The sequence below is a fragment of the Nothoprocta perdicaria genome, unplaced genomic scaffold, assembly GCF_003342845.1.
Source record: "Nothoprocta perdicaria isolate Ctin4 unplaced genomic scaffold, notPer1 scaffold_0, whole genome shotgun sequence".
Taxonomy (NCBI): domain Eukaryota; kingdom Metazoa; phylum Chordata; class Aves; order Tinamiformes; family Tinamidae; genus Nothoprocta; species Nothoprocta perdicaria.
Window position 1 is genome coordinate 15,786,782 of NW_020454092.1, and position 27,875 is coordinate 15,814,656.

General features: G+C 40.8%; 1 protein-coding gene across 1 annotated transcript in view; it reads right to left on the reverse strand.

Moving 5' to 3' along the window:
- LOC112959750 (cytosolic carboxypeptidase 6-like) overlaps positions 1-27,875 on the reverse strand; it is a gene marked incomplete at its 5' end in the record, with an annotated part of 175,890 nt that overhangs the window by 41,350 nt on the left and 106,665 nt on the right. Inside the window, one exon of the mRNA XM_026053846.1 lies at positions 25,178-25,289. Coding sequence (XP_025909631.1) covers positions 25,178-25,289 — 112 coding nt within the window. The remainder of the gene's footprint in view (positions 1-25,177; positions 25,290-27,875) is intronic.

The following is a 27,875-nucleotide window of genomic DNA, read 5'->3' on the forward strand; positions in this document are numbered from 1 at the left end:
CATGATTGAACATCAGATGGGGTCTGGTTTTAGAAAGCCTGGTGCTCCCACTCACACCGTCCCCTACAAAGCACCAGCAACTTCAGCCTATTTGGTCTTACAGCTATATTCCAAACCACTAGCACATATTTCAACACTATACCCATTCACTACTTCTACTGAAATATCACTTGGAGAGCAGGTATTCACTCAAAATTTCAGATAGTTCTGATGAGGGACACAGAACATCTCCAAGATCCAAGTATTTCTAGGTTATTTCACTTAGCCAATTTAATAAACATATGCCAAATAATAATAATAAAAAAGAAGCCATTCTAGTATTATATACATAAGGTTATATTTTCAGCTGGGATGGTGCTTTCAGCTTATTAAGTCCTTACCATTTGTAAAATCCCCCTGCAATATATTTGGATTGCATTTTTCTCATGCTTGTGCACATGCCAGAAAGGATATTTAAGGCAAAATAATAAAACAACATGTCAAAGAAAAATAGTTCCAACTCTCTGAGTTAGTACAGCACAAAGAATATAAAAGGGAGAGGCAGGAAAATAGGGAGGGAAAGAATTGAGGTCGTCAGTCACTAATACATTTATTCAGTATTTCCTCTCCCCCTCTCGTATTTTTTGTACTACAAAAAAAGTTTTAATTCCAAAAACCAAACTTGGCAGGTAACCGAGACCTCAAAAAAGAAACTTTTCACCAACCTATAGCATAAAATATGCTGGGTATTTGTACAATACATATCCTGGTTGCAGACCTCTATGTATTACTTAACTGATGCAATCAATGCTCATGGAAAGGTAACTGGACAGCTGTTCATGGCTCAAGGTCTTTCCTTCCTTCCTAACAGACCCCAGACCCCACGCCTTTTCCCTGCACAAGATTTTCTTTCAAAAAGAAACTTTCAACTTGCTTTCAAAGTTGTCTCTCATTTATAGAAAGTAAACCTTGTTCTGGAGACCCCATTCAAGAAAAATGCTGGTTTCTTGCTCACTATCTGAAGAAAACTGAGTAGAAAAGCTGGGACAGGATCCTCTCTCTGTACAGGAAAGCAGCAGCAGTAACAAGAAGTGTCTCCGAGTTTTAGGGCTCACCTCCAGTTTAGCTGTGAAAATGGAGCGCAGGAGCTGCTGGTGGCACTTTGCTGCACTCATGCTTGCAAAATAATAGGTGTTGCTGCTCTCATGTGATGCTCCATGACCGATTTATCCACAGGGAATTTAAATGCAACTCATGTGACCCTTCTGCTCCAGTCTCCCATGAACCACAGATTTGAAATCCAAGTGCTAAGTGGATTTCGTGGAGAGGTGGAACCCTCAAAGCAAAAGAGGCTGCTAAGGCTCAGTGACACAGGTACCTGGTGAACGCAACTGCAGTGCCAGAGCCAACCACATGCTAAACGTGCTGGATAAAAAGACATCCCTGCAACATCTCCACAAGATTCTCCATTCGTTCCCACATCACGACCCTCTCTGAAGCTTTTCAGAGCTGTGAAGCTCAGTTCTACTAACACGCTGATACAAAGAGTAAATAACATTTCTTCTGAACAAACATCCAAATGTTTGAGTGTTGATTCAGATTCCACCTGAGCTTCCAACCCTTGCTGGCTTACACCTCAGCAGCAACCTTGACTCCAGTTCAACATTACCTGCAACTGCATCGAGAGCCACTGATGGCTCCTCTAGTCTCTGTTTTTCAAACCTTGGAGCAGCACATCAGTTAACCTGTTGTACAGCCCAAATGCTTGCTTCGATACATGGCTTTAAAGGATGAAAGGGATCGCTCATGACTGCTATTTAGTAAAGCAGCTATTGATACACTTCTGGGAGCTACAGGCAATTTGGGGAAGGGGGAATTATGAGTAAACAATGATAAAATATTAAAATAGAGGAAAACAAATGTTGCTATGAGAAGAACAACAACAAAATGCAATTTCAGATGTCAAAATCTCACTGGATCAAAACTTGTTCGCACTAAGCAAAACTGAAAGAAAAGCTGAAAATTCTGAGTAAGAGTGCTACTGAATGGAAGTATTTATTGATTACTGATTTGCCAGTTGCAAAATAAAACATTATCAAGGGAAAAAAATGAATATTTGTTTTCCTTTATCCTTGAAAACTTAAACCCATATGTGTAGATAAACCTTTTTGCTAAGAGAAAAAAGAAAAAGGAAAAAGGAAAAAAAAACCCTTCCTTTCCATGTTTGTCATATCTATACTTTTTACTATTCAGCTTTTTCTAGCAATAACTTCCAGCACTTTGAATTTATGTGCAGTATTTAATAAGAGCTGGTGTGAATGTCGAAGGTATCTTGGTAAGATGTTACGTGTCAAAAAGCGATCATGTTACACTGTGATGGATTAATATGAAGAAACAGCTTGAAGGCAAGGTATTCATCTTTTTTCTTTTTTTTTTTTTTAATGACAACACTAATACATTTGTTTCAGTTCTGAAATTAATTTCCTAATAGTAAGAAAGGTCAAAATGAATAAGAGGCGTGTGAGCCTTTTTGTCACCTTTAACAAATTATCCAAAACAGGCCTGTCAGATCAAAAGGGATAACATTTTGAGTAATAAACGTTAGTACTGATTAACTGGTCAAACTTAATTCTTTTCAGGAACTGCTTTATGCAGAAGGTGCGAATGCCTTCATTTGATTATTTTATTTCTTCTATCATGTTTTCAATATGGGTTTTCTGGAAATAGACTACTAAGTGTTTTCTGTGAATGACATCCGTTAGATGGAATTAACTGAAGGTATCATCTTCAGCAAAGCTCAGAGGATTCTATTTCAATGGTTAGACAAGTCAAATGAACAGTAAAAAAGGATGTCCTCCAGTTTATGTAACATTCTTGAACTTAGGCTCCAATTCAAGAAGCACAAAAGCTTTTATACTGCAAGTACTTTCCTGAATTTCAGCTTTGAAATGAAGGCTTTTATTTTTTTTTTCTTTTTCTCTCACTGAAGTATTATGAAATGTAAGCAGGAAACTGATTGGAAGTGAAAGGGATGTTTTGTAGCTCTCACAGGTTTTGGGATACCTGCTTTTCAGAGGGGTTACAAATGGGAGATTCTCACAAATGATCAGCCCTCCTGAGTTTAGCAATGCTCTAAGTTAACATGCAGCTACATAAACTTGAACTGGAAATTACAAATGAAACATCTTCACCTTGATTAAAGCCTGTTTTAAAGCAGGTAAGAGAAGATTTATCACTAGGACTGGGTTGCTCTTTTAGGTACGTTTGGTATGTTTGAACATTTGAATGATTATAATTTCTCTGGGGCAAAACTGCAGTTGGGAAACCACATTTCTCCCTGGTGAATCAAGTCTATTCTGAGCATTATATCCAAGCATTTAGTGGACTTTGGGAAATAAAAACACTGCCTCTCCATCCTTATTTCAGACGGCGTGTGAAAGATGCAAGTTTTACTCAGTAGGCCCCCAAAATGTTGAACAAAACGTTACCACAGCCTCATTATAAAGTTAGCATACATATAACTTCAACAGAGCTTTGAGGAGCCTGTGTTCCACAGACAAAACTTCAGCCCTGTTCTCCAGAGATTGACTACAAATCGTAAGATGCAACATGTTGGCAGAGTATTTGTGCCACAAAACACTGATCAACTTTTCCTGCTTGTCCAACAATACCAGCTGGGCTAAGAAAAATTATTACCTCTCCTCCTAAAAGCCTTGCTTTCTATTCTGAGACCATGACAGCCACAATAACATTATATCTTATCCCACAAGAATATCCTCCCATCTCCTGGAAGACTTGATTGTGTTGTCCAAAGAAACTGTGAAATCACCTTACAACACTGAATATATGAAATCCCTTAGGCATATTGGAAAGAGAGGGAAAATTTGGATCATCTTTCTGCTCAAGCATTTGTAGTTCAGGAAATGTTTCATACTGTTGTTTTGTACCTCCACCGACTGCTTTTAAAAACAGACCACTGCAATCAGATAAATGTGTGTTCTGCTGCAATATTGATTACTCCAGCATTGGCTCTTTCAGCCTGAGAAAGGGTTGCTCTGAATTTATCCTGCACAATTACAGGTATTTTCATTGACGAGCGACATTTCCACCTCAGCGATACCTTTCTGCTCACCCCTGGTGACCCTTAGTGCTGCCAGGTACCCCCTTACCAAGGCATCCACTGTGGTCTACTAGTAAACCTCCAGCTCAGCTTCCCCACTGGAAATGCTGATGCAAACCCTCCTCATCCAGCTCTCAGGCCCAGCGGTGCCTTCAACAGGACCTGAGTGGTTCCAGTTCCATCTGCTCCAGCACTGCACAACTTCATGTTGAGGATCATACACTGCGAGCACCTTCTAAGTGATTTCTGCAGAACTGCTGGACTGTGGATCATGGGACTGACACAGCAAAGAGCCAAAGGTTTTCTCTATGCAGTCTGCAATCACTTGGAAAAGGAGTCTCTCCTGTTTTAATTAGGAGACCACTCTTGCAGCCTAATCCCACAGTTAGTGAAGTTTTCTCCTTAACTTATTCCTATTAACTTGTACTACTGAAACTCTGGTCAATGCTAAATAAATCCCTTTCTCTTTGGGGCTTATGCAAGTCAAAAAGCTAGATGAGAGCACAAAGTTAGGTGACAGAGAGGGAGAGAAATATGCTGGATTCTGATAATTGCTCTTCTCAGAATAAAGGGTTTCCAATTTATTACAGTCAGAAGGATTTCTGCAGCATTGAGAAGGCCATATCAGTCCATACATATTAACGCAAGATTGGGCTCTCTATTATGATATCAACATTTTTTCCCCAAACAGACAGCAGCATGACTAATCTCAAAGCTCCAAAAAAAGAAAGCGTCTCCTCTTTGTTTGGCCTCTGAAATCTTCTAGATATTTTTAAAAACAATTCTCCCTCTTCACTCCTTCCCAATATTAAAAACAAAAACAAACAAAAAAACCACACACACACACACACAAATCCCTGTAAATTTAAAGTGAAAGAATTCATTCAAAAGTAAAACACAAAGAGAAAAGCTCCAGTGGCAGATTCCTTCTAACCAGTGAATTTATTCTAAACTCAGTATGGAGAAGTGAGTAAAACAAAGGTCAGCCCCTGTGCTGGGAATTCCCCTGACCTTTCAGGCTGCATCCATCATCGATATTACACAGAACGTGCCATTTATCACACCAAACAGAGAGCAACTCTTTAACTCCCTTTCCCTTCCCAGCAGCACAAGGCCAAGCAATTATTCAGATTTTAAAGCACAGCTGATGTTTATCCAGTTTTCTTTTCACAGCTCTCCCTCTTCGGGTCCCTCCCTTCCCCAGCCAGTGGATTTACAGTAAACGATGGATACAGCAGGGAGCACATTAGGATTGCTGTGTTTGGGGCAGAAGGTTGTGACAGGGGAGATGCAAACTGCATTTGAAAAGGCTGTCGAATTCTCTTAAAAAGGGTCTGCTTCCCTGCTGACACCTGGCCCGTATCCTAACAACATTTGTGACAATTCTCTCCTGAATTCTGTAGCAGATCGAGGGAAGTTTTTCATTAGGGAGGAAGAGAGTTCTCTGAAAGAAGGTTTCAAACCTTTAGGAAGCATTAAGTATTTATTCTGCTGAGAGCAACGGGGTCTAACACAACCACCCTGGGAGAAGCGCAAGGGAAGCCCGGGACAATCCCACCTCTGTGTAAAATGTGCTCCCAGGTTTTCCTACTCCAAAAGGACAAGCATGTCCCAGAAGACCCCCATTCACACAGGATGCTCCAGAGCTCAGCTCTCCAGGCTCAGGCAACACATGGCAGGATTCAGAGCCAGCACAAGTCCCAGGGCCACCACAAATCCCAAAGGATTCAACTGGACCACTAAGTCTAGCAGAGCATCTCAGCCCCTCTGTGCTGCACACAGTGTCCTCTGTCAATCAGTGTCTTCTACTTGCATCTCATTCACACATTACCAGCACTAAGGACCAATTTGGGGTCTCCCAATCTTCCCCTTTGCTGAGAATGAAGGAAGACAGGGCAGTTGCCAGCATATTTATGAAAGGGTGAGTGGGGCAGCTATATTTGTGGAAGGTTAAACAGCCTAATGCATAGTATGAGCATCTGTGTCATGAATCAATGATTAAAGTAAAGTCTCTTTCATCAAAATTCAGCCATCTCAAACATAGTAAATAATAGGCTAATTAGGCACCTGCTCATTTAATGTCCAAGGGAGAGGCCAGTTCTTGGCACCAGTGAAAAGTCATTTTCAAAGCTGTGAACCACCTACAGTAAAAGGGATCAGCTCCTTCTGCTACCAAATGAGGCTCTTCATCAGAGAGGGTAAGACAAGAGCATTTCTGCCTTTCTATTTGTGCTGCCAGGCTTGCAAACTGACCTTGGGCGGGTGAATCAGATAGGAATGGCCTGATTCAGTGAAAGATGGGCATGGAACGCAGGACCTGACCTTCCAAAGGACAATCGCTCAGAAAGGAAAGAGTGGGAGATGGCAACGGTCACAAAATGGGCAGCTTTGCTAACAATGATAATTAGTTTTCCTTCCATGAACTCGGTCAATAGAAAAGGGCCATGACACAGTTGCAAGTACAATAACTTCAAGCAGAGATACATGCTCCACTTGATTCCTGATCTCTTCCTTCCCCTAGTCCCTCAAATTAGTCTCACCTCTCCTTTTCTGTTCTCCTGAAGTGCAGGTCAGCACAGGAATCAGCTCCTCATCTTGTCGTGGTGGGGCTATCAGCACGCTGCACACCTGGCTGTGGTGTGGTACCTCTGCAGTGAGCAAATCTGTTTTGAATGATAGCCAGATTTAAGATGGGGTCTTTTAAGGTTGATTGAAATAACCCCAGAACTGCAAGGATTATATTCCAGCAGGGAGGCTGGAGATGCATCTTTATTCAGAATAAATGCCGTTTCCTCCTAAGCACTCTTATCTATCCCTCACACACAGCTCTAAGATGCCTTCAAGCAGTGAAGTGTCACTGCCAGGCAACTGGATACCTGAAGGCCCCTTGGCACTCGGCAGCCCCTCAGGCAAGATTTGGAGCTAATTTTCCTTTCTGGTACATTTCTGAAGATAGCCAGATAGAGTTTTTAGTTTCAAGGTTCCTCATCTTCCTGGGCATTGGACATGAGAACAAGCCCTCAGACTGCTCAAGTTGCTTACCCCCTATTAGAATAGCCAGCAATTTCCCAGGAAAGCCTAATGAACCATTCCTCAGAAAGTTGCCTCTTCTTTATACACCACCTTAGTGCTCTCTACATCCCATATGGAACTGGCCTTAAGCCAGTTAAGATGTGGTGCACCCTGGGCTCCGGCACTGCTCCCCTGGGACAGACTGGATTTTCCAAGGTAGCTTGTTTCCAATTAGCTTCCAATTTAAGAAAGGAAGGTTTTACTGAATGCAATATGGCCAAGAATAACATGGACAGTTTAATAACCTGTATGTTATTTATTTTGCTATTAAATTCTATCCATCCACTTTATTACATCTATTGTTTCAAGGGTTTCACTTTGCAAAATATGTCAAGCCTGCTCAGGCTAGGCCTATTGCACAGTAAAGCTGTTTTACTCATATACCATGAGGTTATTTTCAATTACTTAAAAATACCTACAACTACAAGAGATTCAGGGAAAAGTTTACATCCACTCTCTGCCCTTCTGTCTCCGTTTGTCTGGCTGTTTGTCCTTTTGCACCTTCAGCAAAATTTCACCACGGATTTTCATACACATCCTGTCTGAGAATTGTCTCTGAAAGCTACAATCCTCAAGGCCATTATCAAATGCATTTTAAAAGATACTATAAGAGAAAAAAAACCCATATCTTAAAAATATCTTCCTTTTGCGAATAACATTTCTGATGTCAAACTGCTATAGCCAAATTGGTATTTTCTATATTCTTAGTTTTAAAACATGAGTCATTTTATCCTCAAAATTTTGGTGTTCTGCTTTCCCCTTCTTTAATTCCAATGTCCAAGGACTGAATAGCACCATGATTAAAGTAGCATATCAGACACATGAATTGGTTCAGATGAATAGGAGAAACTTAAAATAAATGTAATTTACTGATACTGAAACAATAAAGCTCTGAGAAAGCTGAAACAGGATTCAAATGCTTACATACCAGAACTAGCTCTTTTGTTTATGAAAGTGACAGCCAAAGCTGCCTGATTTTCAGATATGTAGAAACTGAGTGTACCTTCCCATGCCCAGAATTGATTGAAATCATACTGCTTGTCTTACCAAGCTTCAGCATGAGTGTAGAGACAGCCAGATTAGAGCATTTTGAACCTACACCTATGTAGGTTATGTAAGTCCACATTTAGGGTTGGCTTTGAAAGCCGTTTTCCCCTGACTCCAAATCACAAATTGCTACTAGCCATTTGCATCTTGTCAGTCAGGTCACACCAAAAGGCATACACACAATATCCCAGCCCTCAAGCATAGGTCTCCTAGGAAGTCATCTCTCCTTTCCTCACAAACTGCTTCCATCTTGCAGGCATCATGACCAGAAAACCGGGGGCAAAAGTCCTAAAAGAGCCACTTCCAGGAACCAGGAAACTCTTGCATGTTGGAAAGCCCCATGTTTACCTTCTTGGGGACCAAAGAGCTGAAAGCCTCCTGATACACAACTAGGAACTGATGGGACAGCCAAACCCCATGGGCTTAAAAACTGAGGGAAACTCCAGGAGAGGTGCAGAAATAACCCAGGCTGACAGTTGGAGAGGGACTTGGTCGGACTTGAGACTTGATGCTGGGAATCTTCACACTTGTCCTTGATAGATGCCAAACAGAAGTGTTTTCAGCATGCAGAGAGGGCAAGCACTGATTTTGAGGCGAGTCTAAACACCCATGCAGACACACTCTAAGGTAAATCAGTATCTCTTCTTTGTAGAATGAAAAAAATCCCCATGCAGACTTTTTTAGCTTCACGAAGGCAATGCTATAACATTATATATAACAACTCCTACCACAATGAAGGAAGCAATGACCAAGCAGAAACTACACTTAGGAGGGCTAACTCAATCTGTTCTGCCTTCAGTCTGTTCTGTAAGTTCCAATCCAAAGGCTAAAAAAGCTAAAATACCCCACCGAGTCCTAATGGGGTTAGAGAAAGCATCTACTCTGTTATCAGCAGAGATACCCAGAGCACTATCATCTAAATTCAGTTTTATTCTCCCCGCAGCGTCCTGCAAGGGGGCGGCAGCTGGCAAGGCGCTCCAGCCAACTCTCCCTTGCACAAGTTAGAGGAGGAAAATTCCTATCAGGTCTCCCCGCCAGCCCGGGCTCCGGCAGGATGGCTCCCCACTGCTCACTGAGGGGCTCTGCTCCAATTAGCATGGGCCCCTTTGCTGCTGGCCAGCCTGCAGAGCCAGATGGCACCTTCTCCTTGGCATTTTGGGCATAGGTACCCGCTGCAGACCACTGTTTTCGTAATGGCCTTTTAAATGCCCTCCGAGCTTCATTCCAAATACTCCAGTCTCTCCCCGAACTTGATCCAACCACACTGCTGAACTCCAGGGGAAGACACAGACAAGCACCTTTTCAAAATACATAACCAACAGGAAAAGCAATGCATAAAGCGAGCTATAGGTGTAATATATGTATAAGCACACGCACATACACTTTTCTTACAGCTCACAGTGCACAGATATTAATGGGCTCCTATGATAAATCAATCTAAATGGCTAAAAGCAGCCAGTCATCATTTACAGCTTCTGCTGACTTCAATAGAAGACACCGGCGCTCTTGGAACTAAACTGAGAGCTAAACTCATATTTCACTTGGATAAATTTCTGTGTTTCACACGTAGCAAACTGCATTTGGAGTTATTTCCACTAATAACATAAAATCACAATGCCTGTTATGATATAAATTTTCATCGGCCTTTGCTATTACAATACTGCAGAAATCAACCAAGTTATTTGCAAACACCCAGCACAGAATACTACCTTATTAAACAACAATGGCATATATCAATTTGACTAACGCAGCCAATAATTGCTAAATATTTGCATTTGCACACAATAATCCACTATGGAGACAGATGCAAAACCCTTGCAGTAATAACACGCAGCGGGGTGGACAGGCCTCTTTACTCAGCCCACTCTGAATCACACTTGCCCAGGGACCAGGGTGCAGCTCCATGGTCCACTGCTGCTCTCCTGCTCCCTCTAAGCTCACTCAAAGTAACCGTGCCACTTGGAGAAGGATCTTTGGAATTAAAGGGCTACCTTTGGGATCAGCACGTTCCAGCTCTCAAGGAGAACAGCAGCATCAACACAAAAAAAGTTTGCCTTTTACATCAGGTAATGTTCCCCTCCACCTTGGACTCTAGGGGAAAAAACAGCCTAATTGCCTAATAGCTAGTCCTGATCTCTTGCACACCCAGGCCTCTTGTTTCTACAAACACTGTCTAATTTGTCATGGTGGGACATATTCATCCTTGCAGAGCTGGAATAATTCAAATTTCCAAGGAAAACTGGGGTTTTGTGCTGTGAAAGTCAGATGAGCAGATTTACACTGTTTTCTGAATGAGGATATCAAGCAACATCCAGCACTTCTCTGCTCTGCAGCTCTGTATTGACTTGCAAGCACAGGCGTTTAGGCCTCAAACCCTCCCTGTTAGCGGCTGCCTCGTGTTGAAAACTCCAACAGGCCAGCTTCCTCCGGGGCCCTATTCCATCTAGGGCAGTTTCTGCAACTTTGTCATGTGTGCTTTGAGGAAAGCCATGCTTTTCACTGAAAAACCCCCGGGTTCCCTCTCTGCAGCATTGCTGCTGCAGCGTTCATTCGCGAGCGACTGAAAACGCGTCTAACCTTTAAATGTTCCCGCTTTACTTAGCAGTCAAAATAAACACGGCAGAAAACATACTCTCCCTAATTTTAGCATCCTCCGAGGCTGGCGTACGCCGGGTGCCGACACATGCTATGCTGTGAGTCACCCCCATGTGCCAACCTGCCGCTCTCGCCTCCGCGGGCCGGGGCTCGGGATGATGCCGAGCGTCTGCCGGTGTCCTCGGCAGCGCATGGAAAACCAGGAGCCTCTGCTGACATCAGGGCAGATCGATACAGCCATTATCAAGGGACATAAACAGAATAAAAAGCTGTCTCCGTTGCATGAGTTAACTCCGCGAGGAGGAGAACATCCGACTCCTGAAGGGCAGACTCCCCAAGCAAGCACAGGCAATAACGTTTCTATAGGCTACAAGTCATCAGAGAGGATTAAATCTATTCCTGCTGAGATTTAATTCTACAGCGAGCACTCTGCTTGGGGAAGTCATAAAACACCACAAATTCCTAGCAGAAGACCAATGCTAAGAGGAAAGTGGCTTGTTTTCAAAAAACACAAAACAACAGACTGGCTGAACTCGGAAAAGAAAAAGATTTTTCTTGACATATATCTAAGTAAACGGGCGCCAAATAATGCTTTGCTGATGGGCTTCTTTCCAGAGACGGCTATATTTCAGCAGGGCATAATCTGATACCTAACTTGCATCTGAACTTTGCCATGCTTCGGATTTAAGCTATAATGAGAAAGGACAGTATTTCAGAAAATACTCTTGAAAACCCAAATTTAAGTGGAAGATATTCACACAGTTAGAAAACGATCACGTAGAGGACAGTCCATAAATAAAAACACTTAAAGCAACAGCCTATCAAACACAACAGGTTGGAACATTAGCAGTATTATATGTCTTCTGCAGTATTATTATTGAGCAAAAACATCAAAAATACCAGAAAAACACCAAATCAAAACACAAAAAGTGTAAACCAGACCAACATATCATGATGAGGGAGGCAGCAAAGATTTACAAGCTTTTCACGCAAACTTTTTTTGCAGAACTCCCCTTTCAGCAAAATTAAATACATAGTCCCCTTCTCCTCCCCCTGACAAATGCTCCATTTCATGTGTTCATCTTAATTTAGACTCCTGCTCTTCATGGCTGGGTAAACCCTGTGTTTCTTCCTCATACAGAATGAATTGAGGGTGATCAGTCCTCATAATGTTACCTCTCCTCCTCCTCCTCCTCTTGCTGTGTCCTGATAAATAGTGAAATAATTAACCGCACCATCTCTCAAGAAGTCACCTTGGCCACACAAGCAAGCCCAACAGAAATGAAGTGGATATCCACATGCTGGCATTTTTTTCACTCTCAGGAGGACTTATCTGCATGAAGCCTGTTCAGATCCAGAAAGAGCAGCCTGCAGGTCATGCCTAGCTAGGGAATCCCAGCCTACAACACAGTTTGATATAAATCAGATCCCAAAAGAGAATATGCTGAATATTCAGCAAATATACTGAGATACTGAGAATAAATTTTTTTTTTTTTTTTTTTTTTTTTTTTTTTTAAAGCTTAATGACCTGACAACTAGAGCAAAGTGGGTTTTGAACCCATCTAGAGGAAGATTTACTATTGCAGACCTGAGATAAACCTTCCAAGCTCTTTAAGATCAGTCATTCTCTCTAACAGCTAAGTCACCACAACCTGGTGAAGCTCAGAGTTTGATGCCCATTTAGGAAAAATGCAATCGATGATGTTTAGTACTTTGTAAGTCAGACTAGATTATCACAGTGATTCCTGTCTAGATTTAAAACCTATTGATCCACAGGTGTCAACACTAGGGAGGACAACAAGTAGGAGCCTTCAAAATACTAACAAGATAGAACGAATCCTAGCTTTGACGTTGCAAAACTCCAACATCAGAATGTACCTCCTGACAAGAAGGAAATTTAACTTCCCCTAATTAATACTAGTTTCAATAGGATTTTTTTTCAAACATGTAGTAATCAGACTAACAACTTCTCAGATTACTGTATCTGACTAGTAATATGAACCGCATCTGATTACTAACCAGACATATAGTAATCTGCAAAGATGGCTGAATGCATCCATATGGAAAACAATCTGTGATATTTACTCTAGCTTGAGTCAAGCAACCAATAGAGTTTCCTTGCCTGAGGAACCTTTGCAGGAGTGTTCTGCATACAAGGGTCCTCTGGATTTGATATTGTATCTAGGCACAAACTAGGTAGTCAATAGAAAAGCTTTAACAAGGAGAGAAATTAAGTCTTGTGCCACTGCAGCTTGAGAAACACTATGAATAGGTCACATATATCACAAAAACCAGCCGTGAAATATAAGAACTTGCAGCTATCCTGGGACTGATTAATGATTCAAATAAGCAATCTCTTTGCATAATAGCACTTAGGGAACATTACAGACACAGACCCCATTCAACAGCTTAAACTGGGCTCTAGATCAAGAAAACATATGCAAAACTGCAGGGTTGCTGCCCGCAAAATCCTGTTAATAATGCTACAGGCATTAAGCTATTTTTGGTGCCTGCTAGTCTAAAAGCGTAGATTTTCAGGTTTCAGGAAAATAACAACTCGGAAGCAGCTCTGCTTCATTAAAATGCTCACAGGATGAGTTTTAAAAATCCTGGCAATTTGAAATTATAAAGAATATCTATTATACTTTTCAAAAGAGCAACGGTATTATTTGTTCAGCACTCAGGTCACCCTCTCTGTAACTAAAGCCCGTCAGACTAAGATATCCCCACTGGATTCATTAGTTGCTATACCTTTCTCAAAGTTGTTAAGCAGATGCTATGTTCTTCTCCCAGGATTCCTGTTCTCACACCCATCCAGTCTCTGGATGACACCGTTAAACAACTGCAAGCTGTAAAGAGGAAGGGGAGAACCTGATCTACAGGATTTGGGAGGATTTCTACTGTAGAATGAGATAAACCAAGGAAATCAAGGCCCGAGACCTTACTCTACCTTTATGTAATGTCACACAGGCAAGATAGCCGCATCCATTGTCTGAAGATAATTCCCTTTTGAAAACTAGGGAAATTGCACAGTTTGTAGGCTCTGCTGCTCCCGTTGAGAATATGATTTCACATGAGCACCTTAGTGATCTGGTTGACTTCGCACACTATCTGCTTCAAGGTTCAGGTAGCCTCAGACACCATCAGCACAGGACTGCAGATACATAGGATAATTAAGGGAAAGCTCTGTTCTTCCCTTTTAAGTGGAACAATTCCTATAATTTGCCCATAAAACCAATCATCCCAACGCAGCCTTCATATTAACATCCCCTTCTCATTTTTTTTTCTTCTTTGGAATTGTACAAGAGACTGTCAGAAAGCAGTAGTGGTAGTAGTGTTGCTTAGAATGCTGGAGCTCATACAAGAGTGTATGTGTGGATACACACATACATATATATATATTTTCTTAGAAAAAAAGAACTTTCTCAAGTAAAAACCTCCCTATTTTGGTAGCTTCTAAAGTAAGAACCTTCCAGCCCTGGACCCTGCATTAATAGCCTTTGACAGACTGCCAGACTGTTCATGCTTTTCTTGTTTTAGTGACTTTCATGTATTTGTATTTTTTGTATTTTGAAATCACTTATTATTCTTCAAAACATCTCTTTCAAGCTGAACAGACCATGCTATTTAATCTTTCCTCATACAGAAATCACTTCAAATTTCTCAGCTTTTTTTCATCACCCATTTCTAGAACTTCCTTGGTCAGTTCTTCTCAAGCTCAGTTCATCAGAGCTCTAAACTTTATTCAAGATATGTGTAAATATATTAAGGACCTTACTGACAATTCCAAAATGGTCTCTGCCTTCATGAGCACTGTCAGTCACTGACAGGCTACTTTGAAAGGAAGTCAAGGCAAAGAGACACAAGCGCCTTTGCATTTATTGACACTAGGGTCTCTCCACCATTCTGTCATTCAGTATCATAAGATCTTCCTACAGTGCATCTTTAATTGCATCAAAAAAACTTTATTCAAACTTTCCTTTTATAAATTATGAATATTTTGAATAATGCTATGCAATGTGCACGTGCAAAACTGAAATTTCCCACTGTGAAAACTCACCTTTTCGCATGCCATCAATCTAAAGGAAGGCTGTCTATCTCATTCAGTAGCAGTTTGGGTCCTTAATGTCTTTGAAATCAGTTAGTTATTAACTTTGCCAAGGCTTTCCAGAACTGCAAATATACCACAGGCATTGGATTGGCTTTATCCATGCTTGCCAGTTCTTTCAAAAATTCTAATAGATTTGTGAGGTGCAAATGTTCCTTCCAAAATTATATATAGCATTATACCACTGTTATCCAAGTATCTGACTTCTCCCTTATAATGGGCAGCTCTAATTTGGAATTCCCTTTAGGCTCCACACAATAAACACTAAAACAAATAATTCATTCAACTTTTCTGCAATGACCTTATTTTCCTTGAGCACTTCTTTTACATCTTGATCATCTATCAACCTTACGGACCTTCCGGCAGGCTTCTCTCCTCTGATGTATTTGAAAAAGTTTTTTTATTATTAGTTTTTATGCCTTTAGCAAGTTATTCTTCAAAATTGTGTTTTTGTCCTATATTATTATGATTTTACATTTAACTTGTCAGAGTATGTTGTTTTGTTTTTTTCCTTACTTTGCTCATTTGGACAAGACTTCAGAGGGTGTCCTTTTATTGCTAATGGCCTTTTCAGTCTAACGCTCAACTATGCTAACTTTTTATGATCTTTTTTAAAGTCGTGGAATTTTTTTTAATAGGGGTACTATGTTTACTCTCTTATGATAATGATACAAAAATGTTCTCCCAAATAGTGTTTACATGTAGCTTCCACGTCCCTTTAAAGTGTTGTTTCATGGTTCCCTTTTGCACTTTTAGTTGTTCCTTTTGGTTTTCTTTTCTGTTTTGATGTTGTTCCCTTTCTTCAAAGTGTGCATCACTCTACAGCACTTCCTGGCTTTTATACTTCATCAAGAGTGATGAGTTTAATCATGTTTACATTTATTATTACAGAATGATTCTTTGACAGTTACATCTTCAATCAAGACATTCTCTGCTCAGGGATATTAAAAAAAAAAAANCGCTGAAAACTTCTTAGATAAGACACTGGAAATAAGAGACAATGTCAATAAATGGATGTGATTCTCTTATTTGGTTCAAGAAACAAAGTTTTTGACTAAACACAAGTTGAGCTCATGTTCACAGATTCTTCCTCAGTTCATTATGGAGTAGAGCATCAGGCCAAAATACTAGGGTTTTTATACATATATATCTTAGGGAAAATTCATGCACAGGCAGAGATTCACTGAGTTACTGGAGGAAAAAAAAAAAAAAAAGGTCTTCTCTTTTGGACTCCACAAATTCTTACTCCAGGAAAATGTCATTAAAAATAAATAAATAAATGCTGTTTTTACACTATATTTGGTCACAATTTTAGCCACTCTCATTGTGCTCTCTGCATCCTCACAAATTCTCTGATCTCTTTTATTATGCCACTACAAGGATGGTTACTGCTGCCATCTTGCCATCTTGCCAATATAGCTCTTATACTGTATTTTTCCCCACTTTGGCAAGAAATTTTAATGTCTAGAGATTTCACGGTACTTGTTGATATAAATTCTCTCTCTCTCTCTTTTTTTTTTTTTTTTTTTTTTTTTAGCTTCTGAGATTTCTTCTTTCTATAATGTCACTCCTCCATTGGCTTGGTTTCCTCTGCTATTCATGAGTAATTTTACACTGCTATTCCAGGGCTCCCTGATTGAGATGCTATTATGTCAATATCCTCATTTAAAATCAGCATTCCACTTTACCCATCTTCATTGCATGCACTGGGCTAATTGTCCACTGGCTGTGTAAGCCTCTATTACAGCTATCTTGCATCAGTAGAATAGCACGAACAGACACAGTTAGGTCAAACACTTGGCCAGCTGTCTGTAAATTATCTTTGAATACTAAGAGCTCTTTTGTATTAAATAAAAAAGCCCTGGCAGTGACTTTACTGGATATGTTGCCCCTGCGTCTTAAAAGGCAAATGCAATCCCAGGCGGAAAATTGAGCTACGTGAACAAAGGGCATGTTCCCAATGCTGTCTGAAGATGGAAAAAAATAAAATGGATCAGCTCGTTCCAGGCATTTCCACTCACATTCTGTGAGATGCCCCATCTCTGAATGGTCTGGCAAGAGCCAGCTGGAAGTGACAGTGCAGGAGCTCAACGCACCCCCTGCCTATTAGTTCAAATACAGGCCCTGAACGAAGCATCTTGCCAGCGACCTCGACTCTCACCCAGTTTATAGAAGCACTTGGGGGAAGGCAGAGGCAAACTTGCCATAACTGGGAGAAAAGAACAAACAAACAAACAAAACATTAAAAATAAAACCTTAAAGCTTGCATCTCATTGAGAATCACAGAAGGGGAGGAGAAGCACGAAACAAAAATTACTGAGGAGGAGCTTGATTACGTCTTCCAGTCTCAGGGAAGCCCTCCTATAGCACCGAGCATTTAAACCACTCCCTGATTAATGCTACTAAAAAGAAAACAAGCAGCCACTCTCCCTAATGCAGATACTAAAAGAGGAATGTGATAGTATCACCAGGGTAAGAATCACCTGAAAAATAAAAGCAGAAAGAAGATGCAAGAGAAAAGCGGAAAAAATCCATACCGAACCACCCTTGTACACAGCGATGAAGAAAGAAAAATGTGTACATTTTATATAAAGAGAATATTTTCCTCCACTGACAAGGGGCAAATTCTTTGAAGAGATGGCTCCGATTCATCAGCAGGGTGCTGGCAGATGCCCCCAGAAAAACACAGAACATGGCTGTACATCTTCAAAAACTATTTTAGGAGACACTATTTCCTCAGAGGGATGTTTGAGTTGTGTTCAGGCCCCTAGGCATGTCCCAGGAAAATACAACCATGTTTTGATGGTAGAGAGGGTACTAAAGCTTTGATGGATAATATTTTGATCCAAAGTAAAAGAGAAGAAGAGTTTGACTAAAGGCCCTAAAGAGCTGTGGAAAGAGACAGAGTTGCAGAGGTAAAGCTAAGAAAGCAGCAATGAAAGTTCCATGTAATAGCAATAAAACACCTAGAAGAAAAGCTAATAAGGCACCTAGTACATCACTGAAAAGTGGAGGTCATAACGTGCCTGCCCCAAATGGAGGGGCAAAGATTTCTCAGAATGGTGAACTACAGAGAGAGCAAAAACCCACACCAAAAACAAAAAATCAAACAAAAAGCGCCCAATTTAGACGTTCAGAGCGGCATCCTGCAAGTGCTACTGTACACAGATGTGTTGAGGCAGAGGCTGAAAATCTAAAATTTTACTAAAGCTTCAGAGGAATTGAAGGAGTTAAAGAGGTACAAATCCAAAGATATGATAGGGAGCCACACACCAATTTGTCTACAGATGTTTTTTTTTATTGGGAGATGAAGGTTAGCTGAAACTGCTCCTATGCCAAATATAAACATTATCAAAAGAGATAGCAAAAAACCCATGCTCTAGTTCTCTATGCCTGACATTATCCCCACACTGACACGATTAGCACATTGAGTACAAACACAGAGAAATTTGGTAGCTGCAGACACATTCCCAAGAGAGTCTAGAGCATTTGACAAAAGTACAGTGGAGCAGCGTCCAGAGCTAGATTACAGACATGTCAGTGTGATAAAAACAAAAACAATCAAACAAACCAAGAAAAACAAACCAAAAGCCTGTCTACTTTAAATGAAATGTGACTTGTAATTCCCAGAGCTAGCACAAAAAATAAGGTTATTAGCAGGGGGTGGCCTGAACAGCACATACCTTCCATTATTACCTGTTTAAGGAATTCACAATTCCAAATAGGACTTCATTTAAAAGTGTCAATGATACTTAAGATGCTCCCAGAGAAATTATACATTCATTTTTACGTATATGTTTTTATATACGGGTATGGAGACAGTTTGTATATTGAAAACAAATCTAAGATAACTGGAGAAGAGAAGGGAATCTGTGGAGTTTAATCTATTCTACAATCTCAAAATAGAATTAACTTTATCTAAACCTTTCCCAATATATAATTGTCATAAAACCCTCCAGTGATAGGGATTCAGCATCTCTGATAGATAACCTTAATTCTTTCTTTAGCAAGTTTCTCCTAGTATTGCACATATTTTCTATTGTCTTAAAGGACCGCGCGCAAAGCTGCTAAGATCAGAAGCTGCTTTACTTAGCAGAAATGTAAGGCACATTAGTAGCAAAAAAAAAAAAAAAAAAAAAAAATTAACCCAGAACAAAGCAGCAATAAACTTACTGAAGTTGAGTCGAATAGACTTTCTTCTCAGCTTCTCCCACTCTCACAGGTTCCCTTTTCAGGAACTACCACAGATAACAAACTAGTCATGCCCATCACATGCATTTCAATCAGCAGATATCCAAAGTATTTAACAACAGGCAAAGTTTACTGGGAGTACTTTTGAACGGTCTGTAGCAAAGCATAGCGGGGGTTAGAGCATTAAAAGCTCCTTCTATGCCAGTCCAACAGGATGGTGGAAAATAGAGTCAAAATCCAAAGCACCTGCTAGCAAATGCCACGGAATCAGACACTGATCTGTACATCGTGTTGTTAAATTACAGCCGAGCACCGGTGAAGCAAAGGTTGCCCTACTGGCATTTTGTTCAACAGAGAGTTGAAATAAGAATTTTATTTGCAATACTAAAAAGTTACACTTCAGTCAGTAGGGACTTGCAAGGTGGAAGTGGGGAATGGCATTTCTACAATGGCAATAAATTGGCACAAATACCAGCATTATCACAGAAAGCAGCCACAGAGCTGTTACAGCTGAAGTCACGCTGCATAGCAGAATATCTCTTCCAGTTTCAGGAAGACAGAAATAAGGGACAGCTTGCTGGTCATTTTGCTCGAGAAGAACTCAGAGCAACAGCGTGCATTATACTAGGGTGAGAATTACTGGTGAGAACTGGTGGTGCCTGGTGATAGCTGCTGTCTGGGTGAGAATCATAAGGTGCAAATCACAACCCAAGTTATGACAGGGACTATCTGACCCTTCTTAAGAGGCTGTTAAAATTCAATATTGTGCTACCAATGATTACTCATTATGATTGTGTTGTTTAGCTGGGGAAGGAAGTTCAAGAGCTCTGATAACAGCAAAACAGAGCCAGGTATTGCATTATGCTAAAGATCTGATTACCCTACGTTAATCTGTTATGATTCCATATACCAGATGATGCAGACTGATTCGTTTGGCTCTGAGGGATTTCTGAGCAACAGCAACCCCGAACCCACAGCCATTCCAAGGGTTTATTAAACATTCAAACTGGTTTCAGCTGGAATAAGAACCAGTTTAGAGTTCTGCAACAAAATACATTCCAAGTTTGTTGCTCCAATTCTTACCAGGAATCACGGAGATGACGAGGGAAGAGAAAACATTCTGAACAGAAAACAATTGCTTCCAGCCATTCAAATGCTAGATTAGATAATATTACTTTAGGGCTTATAGTGTAAGAAGCAAAACTCTCGTAAAATCTACTATTATACTTTATTTGTCAAATACCCAGTACCACACTGATGATATTATTAATAACATAATTTCACAAGATGAGTGAAAGTAGAGACTCTAAGATCGACATAATTTGCAGAACAGAAAAAAAAAAAAAAAAAGAAAGAGAAAACCTATGTCACACTCTAGCAAAGCCCATGCATGGCAGAGGCTGCCTTTTTCTTAATGTGGAGTTATCTGGTAGCACTGCCAAAGCCAAAGAGAATGGGAGGTTGATAAAGTAATGCTGCAGTAGAGATGGTTGCTAGATGTAAAATATCAGTTACAGGTTTCTAGGTCTTCCTCTTGTCACTTGGTTTTCCACTGAATTAGAAATACTTCCCTCAAAACATGGCAGTGCCTTTACCACTGGGGTCACCATCACTACAAAACATAGATAACAAAGAGGTTTGGATCTGCAGCATAAGTAGCACTCATGTTCACACAGCCACACTTTGAACAAAAGCTCCTGTATGCTCAAAACTACCACCCTTGAATTCGAACTCCAGCTGCTGCAACTGGAATCCCAGAAAAATGCATGTTGAATGACAGTCATCACTCAAGTGCCATTTTCCCTCTCCACACCAGTCTATAGCAATAGTTGTGACTATAGTGTATATATATATATATATAGTGTGTGTGTGTGTATAAATATATATATATAGTGTGTTTTTTTTTTTTTTTTTTTAACAGGTCTCCAGCACAAGGTTCATAGCATCACATTTCTGAAGAATAGCAACCACTTGCACATAGGACTTCAGCTTCAACGACTGCAGAAGACAGAAAACAGGTAGCACAGAAGAAAGGGAGCCACAGTAAGACAGAACACAGCATTACACAGAGACTGACCTGGAGCTTTATATTTCATCTCTGCTTCAGTATTTTCATATGATGGGGGTACATCACTTATAACAGACTCTTCCCAAGCAGTCAGTACTTGCTTATTGCTTGTTTTTATGTGCTGAGAGGTACAAACAACAGGAGTAGAAAAGCACCTTCCCCAGAGAAGGAAGGTAGTAGGAACCAGATACCAAATGTATTAAGAAGTGGCGAATGACACAGAACAAATCTGTGCATCTTAAAATATCTGTTTCAAACAAGTATTTACTTCTGACCCTAACCATTTCTGCCTCTCCTACCTATCCATACACAGATAATGTGTTTGCTTCCTAGAGGGGTGCTAAGAAAAATAATTAATTAATGCTTCTGAAATGCTCCCAGGCAATAGCAATCAGCAGAAACGAAAAGCCCGCAAGATTAATAATTCTGTGCTCAGCACAGGGTCTAAATAGTGCACAGTAAATACAAGGCCCCACAATGAACACTGAAGCTAAACCAAAACCCTGAATAGCTGTTCATTATGTGAAAGTTTTCCATTTGGAGAACTCAGGGAGGCAGGGGTCCGACAGACCGAATAACATGAGCCCCGTGATTAAAGACCATATCACAATGCACATGCTCAAGGGGACCGAGCTGACACTGAACAAGCTACCTAAGTTCACTCATTAAACCCCTTTTGAAGAGTTCATTTGCTCCTCGGGAGAAGTGCTGCGTGGCCACAGGAACCTTGTGCAGCCAATAAAGCAGTTCCACTGCTCTCCGCCCCTGGGGCTTCAGCGTTTCTTATCCCAGAGATAAGGACTGTTTATCTCTGCACACCATCCGTGTCTTGAGCTTGCCAGTGCTGAGCACTTGATCCACGTTTCAAAACCTTTAAGCGGCTGTCTAACTGTAATCACACAAGTTCCCTGCTGGAGTCAACCGGTCTGTGCTGACTTGTTTTGCTAGGTTCCTTACGAAGGATATAGACACTCATCCTGCAAACAGCTCTCTACGTGGAGAATATTATCGCCCCCAGTGCAGTTTGGCTGCTGGAGTGGTTCATAAAACACCACGTTCATGTGCTGGGCTCATTCAGCCAGTCTGGCCCAACATGGGTAAGGGAAGCATCTACACCAATCACTCCAGTACAGCGATGGGGAGCTGGGGATGTCTGTGGGAAAGGAAAGACAGAAATGTCTTCTGCCAACAGCACAAGATCCAGAAATCTGTCACTTTGGTCTCATCTGCAGGATGGACACCACTAGAAACAGAGCTGAGAATATCACTGTTCCCCTCATAAGCCAAAGCAGCAATAGTGACACTGCCCTGAGCGATTGCTTCGAGATGAGAGACATGGATGCACTTACTTGTTGATGCACTTACTTTATAATTTAAAAATAAGCACACTTTGTAAAACCCAGAAGAGTAACAGGGAATCACAGATGCCTTTGTTTTTATACAGTAACTACTGTAAACACGTAGCCTTGGACTGGAAGCTGTAACTGCTGCAGCTACGGCGCTGTGTGTCCGTCATACCCACTTCACTCATTTCTGCATCTGTTACCCTCCTCCTCCCTATAAAGGGAACTTTTTTCAAAGGAAACAGCTTATCTTCCCTACTGCAGCAGCAGCAGAAGAAAAATCCTCCTATATAGCAATATTTAAAATGGGGTTTTATGCTCTTATGGCAGCTAATTTTCCTTAAATGATTTAAGGCAATGAACGCATCTAAAGAGTCTGCACCGAGCCATTCCAAAATAGCAACATGAAGCTGAACTTCCTCTGCTTTAAACAACCCAATCTCTTGCGGGCAGCTCCTCATGACAGATCTGGTCTGGAGTGGGAAAGATGGAGGTTATTTTTTATTACCATATTTTGCAGGGATCTTTACATTGCACCTGATTTCGTGCCTTACTCCCTGGTGCAGGGGGAGATCAGGTCAGGAGAGGCACGTTCAGCTGCACATGTTCCCTGGCACAGCTTCACAGCAGCCCATGTGCACCCACTATGCACACGGTCACCCATCCACCAAGTGCAGCTTATCCAAAAGTTACAGTCTACACCTGGGTGAGGGATGGGATTTTATCCAGAATACTTAATAAAAAAACATCACTGATAAGACAGGCTGGCACATGCACAGTCCCATGCCCTCCCTCTCTCCGAGGCACCTGGCATATCTTCCTCTTTGGTCCCAAGACTTGGGATACGGTCTGTTGATACCAACGTTATCGGGATCAGAGGGACTAAAAAGCCAGCATTGCCTGAAGAAAAACAATAATCTCGGATTACCTCATATTGCTTAAGGTCTCTAAAACTGTTAGAAAGGCTCATATTGACTAGGGGACGATTAAGCCAGATGTGAGGTTTTTTTGGTGAGTAGATAATTTGCTGGGAAATGAAACTCTGAAGAGATGTCAGAACTTGGCTAGTAGTTTAATCCAGAAAAAGAATCCTAACATATACTTGGAAAAAAAAAAAAAAAAAAGAGAAAAGTTATATTTCTGTTTGAAAGGGTCCTTTTTCTTTCCTTCTTGAAGGAAATGAGCTGGAACTAGTTCATCTCAGGCTGATCACCAAGGAGGGAGCGGGAGACGGAGGGGGAAAAAAAAAAAAAAAAAAAAGCACAGATCTCCATTTCAGACCAACTCTGACCAAACATTTCTTTTGATTTTTCATTTCAGCCACCACAGTAAATAAATCCATTCTTCACACACAGAGCAACTGGAAACTCCCACAGTTTTCAAAGCTTCCCAGGAAAAGCACCAAACTGAAAAGAAATCTTTCCCCAAGAGCTTTATTTTATTGACAATGACTTTCAAATCTGTCAGGATTTGTTGCTTTGTTAGCTAAGGGCCTGGGCCTTTCCCTAAACCCAGATTCAAGGACCTCTCTGTCTATGGAAAGAGCTTTATCCTCAGACAGAACATGCTGCAAGATTTCTCCATCATATAGAAAGAAAAATTGTTGTCTTCTTAGGGGTAGAAGAGAGGCTGACTAAGCTGTCTGGGTCTTTATTCTCCATCACCAGTCTAATACAGCAGGGCTTTGCTGCCAATGGTGGGTACTCCATAAGCAAAGAGAAAGATAAATTCTGCACCAATTAGCAATCTAAGAAAATATTTTCAATGAAATGGGATTCTATCCCAAATTCAGGTTACTATGTATTCCCTTATCTTCCTAATACTTAAACTCACTTATTAACAGATAATACTATCATTTGGGTGACAAAAGATCCATATGGGATCTACCAGCAGAGCAAGGGATAATAATCTTCTCTCTATTTGGAAGCAAACTAGATCCTTTTTTACACTACCAAAAACAAACAAACCAACAAACAAAAACACCTCCAGGACATTAAAGATCCAACTGTCCTTACCAAAACCACAGAATCACAAAGAGAGAACAAATAATTAGAATTCCATACAGAAAACAATAACCTGCAAAATCTCCTCTTATGTTTTTGGAGTGATTTTTTTCTACCCATCTCCCATCTTTGTTCAGCAGTTTTCCTTGGGTGCCACGTTCAATAATCCTTCTGTACTTTGATGTCAAACATTTAATAACTGTCTGCCTCCCTCCCACTCCTCCATATTCCCTGCAATCTCTCTCCTCCGATTAGCCAAGATTTCACCTTCAACAACACCTCTGCTTCTCTGAGTGAGGCCGAGTGTGTGCGTATGTGCTTATATAATATTGGCAAATATTCCCTCCCTCCTGCTCCGCACGCTACATGGCAACCCCTGCCGGAGCGCCGGATTAGACATCGATGCCAGTCCGTAATTCAATTTGGGGGGCCTGCTGTTTTGAATCCAGCTCAGGACATCACGAGAGCAGCTCCATTGAATTTAGGCCCTGCTTTCTGCATTATTCCGTATTTAATCTGAGCTGAGCTTCGTTTCACTTGCTCTCGCCACTCTGATGCTTCCAGGGACAAAAGACTCTTCAAAAGATCCCTGTGCTCATGCAGCAGGTGTGGTGTTTGCTTATTCCTTCTAGCGCCAACCTTGCTACTCACCGGATCGTTGTACATCTGTATGATGAGCTGCTTCACTCCGTGCAGGGTGGGATGAGCCCAGGGAGACGGGTTCGCCCAGTGCCGGTTTAAATCAAAGCCCATCAGGGAGCACCTGCAAAAATAAAAATACACACAGACCTAAGGGATCGATATGGGCTACAGCCTCTCCTGGCCTCAGCTGTGCCGCCAGGGCTATATCCCACAGGTGTGAGGTTCAAGAAAGTTATTCTCACAGAAAAACTAATGCAAATTCTTCCCTGAGGACAAGGAAAGTCTGCAGCCATGGCCGCAGTGAGAAATAAAGCCAGCAACAGAGCATCTACAAAAATATCTGTCATCATCCAGCCTCCCTGCCCTCCACCATACGGACATTCCCTCCATCCCTTCCCTTCTGTGGCACTGTCCCTGGACAGACCCAGCAGATCCCTGGCTCCCGTCTCCTGAATGCTACATCTATGGGTCCATAGCTATGAGCATGATTCAGAAACTGCTTCTCTAGGACTTTACCTTCACTTAGGTCTTGACTCAGCAAAGCAGTTAAGAGCATTCAAATCAATGGTCATTAAACTGGTGCTTAAGGTATTTAAAACCTGAATGTAATTGCTGCACCCACCCTGAGGCTCTGTCCCTTCTTCTCCTGCATTTGGCTGGATAGAAGTTCAAGCCATTCACTCTTAAAATGCTCACTAGACATCAAATCCTGTGCGTTGTGGGAGCATATGGACTACCTTGTCTTCTCCTTCCTGCTTAGACTCGTGTCCTTCTCAGTATATTGTCTGAGCTCAATTATGCCACTCTTGTTCCGCTGGGTAACATCCTACTCCGAGCAAAATCCCACTGAAATCAAATGGGCTGTCACCCACAAATGGATGAACAGACAAGAAATTAAAAGGTTGGAGGTGGCATGGAAAGGAGATATGTATTTAAGGTATGTATCTATCTAAAGTGACTGTGGCCACTGATATGAACAGAGAGAGAAGTCTGTTCTGCTGTCTCAAACTGAGCTTGGGACTGGTGGATCCTTGGGTCTTGGGCAGGTCTTGCTCAGCAGTTGTACAAAAGGCTACACAGAGCCCAGCATTTCTCCACAGGCAGAGATGCTACTTTCTCCATATATAAAATAAACAATTAAAAAAATCAACTGCATTGCTAAGCCTTAAAGCTTCCTGAGAAAAGAAGGGCTTTCATTGATCCCTGGCCTATTATGAGAATGTCCGTTCTGCCTTAATCTTTTAAACACATGTATGTAAACAATAAAGATTTACTTCAGTAGCAGTATCCTTCAAGAGCAATTATAAGATTCCAGTGACTAAAGAACCTAAATTTAATTGTTAAAAAGGAAAGAAAGCACCTCGCTCCTCTAACAACTGAAACAAACAATTGCAGATATCAAATCCAAATAAAACTAGAAATGGTAAAAGTGGATGAAGCCAGAGAAATGAGCTCACTTCAAAAAATTATGAAGAAACATTTTCCTTGAAATTGTCATCTGCTGAAAACTACACACTCAAGGGGATGGTCTTGTATCGCAGTTCCGAGCGGCAGCCCCTCTAGGACTCCTTGGCTCCAGCTCCCAGGCTACCTGGTTGCTCCAGCACCTCCTTGCCAGCTCCCAGCTCCTTTGCCACCTGTGTGGGTACCTGAGATGAGAGCTCACCATGGCAAGGAAAGCTACCAGTTTGCCAGTTTGGAGTCTACAGTTGTCTCCATCCTACTATAAAGTGAGAACTTCTTTTTTTTCTTCCTCCTCCTTCCTCTAATGAAAATTCTTATCTCATCTCAGTTCTTCTACTCTTTTTTCCCCTTCTTTTGAATTCACAGAAGTTGATATAAAAGTATTTCCAGAGCCATAGGTGGAATTACACTGGGATAAGACTCATATAAGAGCAGAATCATAAGAATGAGCTTTTCATTTAACAAACAGAGGAATTGTGATGATCATCATGAGTTTTACTGTATTTTGGCACAGTTCCCAAGAGAACAGCATGCACACTCTACAGGACATCATTTTTAAGAGAACAGAACATGAAAGCATCTCCCCTTATATGGCTAAAGTATCCCATTTACATTTGTTTTTAAGCATATTTAAAAGTAATAACACTACAGAAAACAAGCATATTTTGATTCCATTATATTCATCTCCAAAGCACATTGCAGTGGCCAAACTAAAGGGGACCAAAAGTAAATTTTATTTTCAAATATGGATTGTCAATATTATATTTGGGCCTTGGAGATTTTTGGATAACTTTATAAAATAAGTCATACACATAGGGAACAGAAGTAAGCAAAATCTAATTTCTGGAAGATATCAAGGCACTAGAATTTGCAATATTTGAATTTGCTATGAATCTCTGCTTAGTGATGAATTTCATAGTTTATTTCAAGCACCAAGATCATTTGAAAATAGTTGTCTCTACTGAGAAGACTTCATAAACAGAGAAAGAAGCAATGTTTGACAAACAAGTTATTCATTTGGGAAGCTCCTCTGAGCTCTATTTAATAGGATTCCAAATTAATTTGCAAATATCATTTAGCTAGTCTTTGATGTAGTGTATCACATCTCTATCAATGTAACAATTAATTCAATTTCTGATGAAGGCATTACTGTTTCTTTTCAGTCCAGAAACAATTTTTTATCCTTTTTTTTTTTTTTTTTAAAAAAAAGTCTTTTTTCTTTCCCTTTTGCCTAAAGACAAAT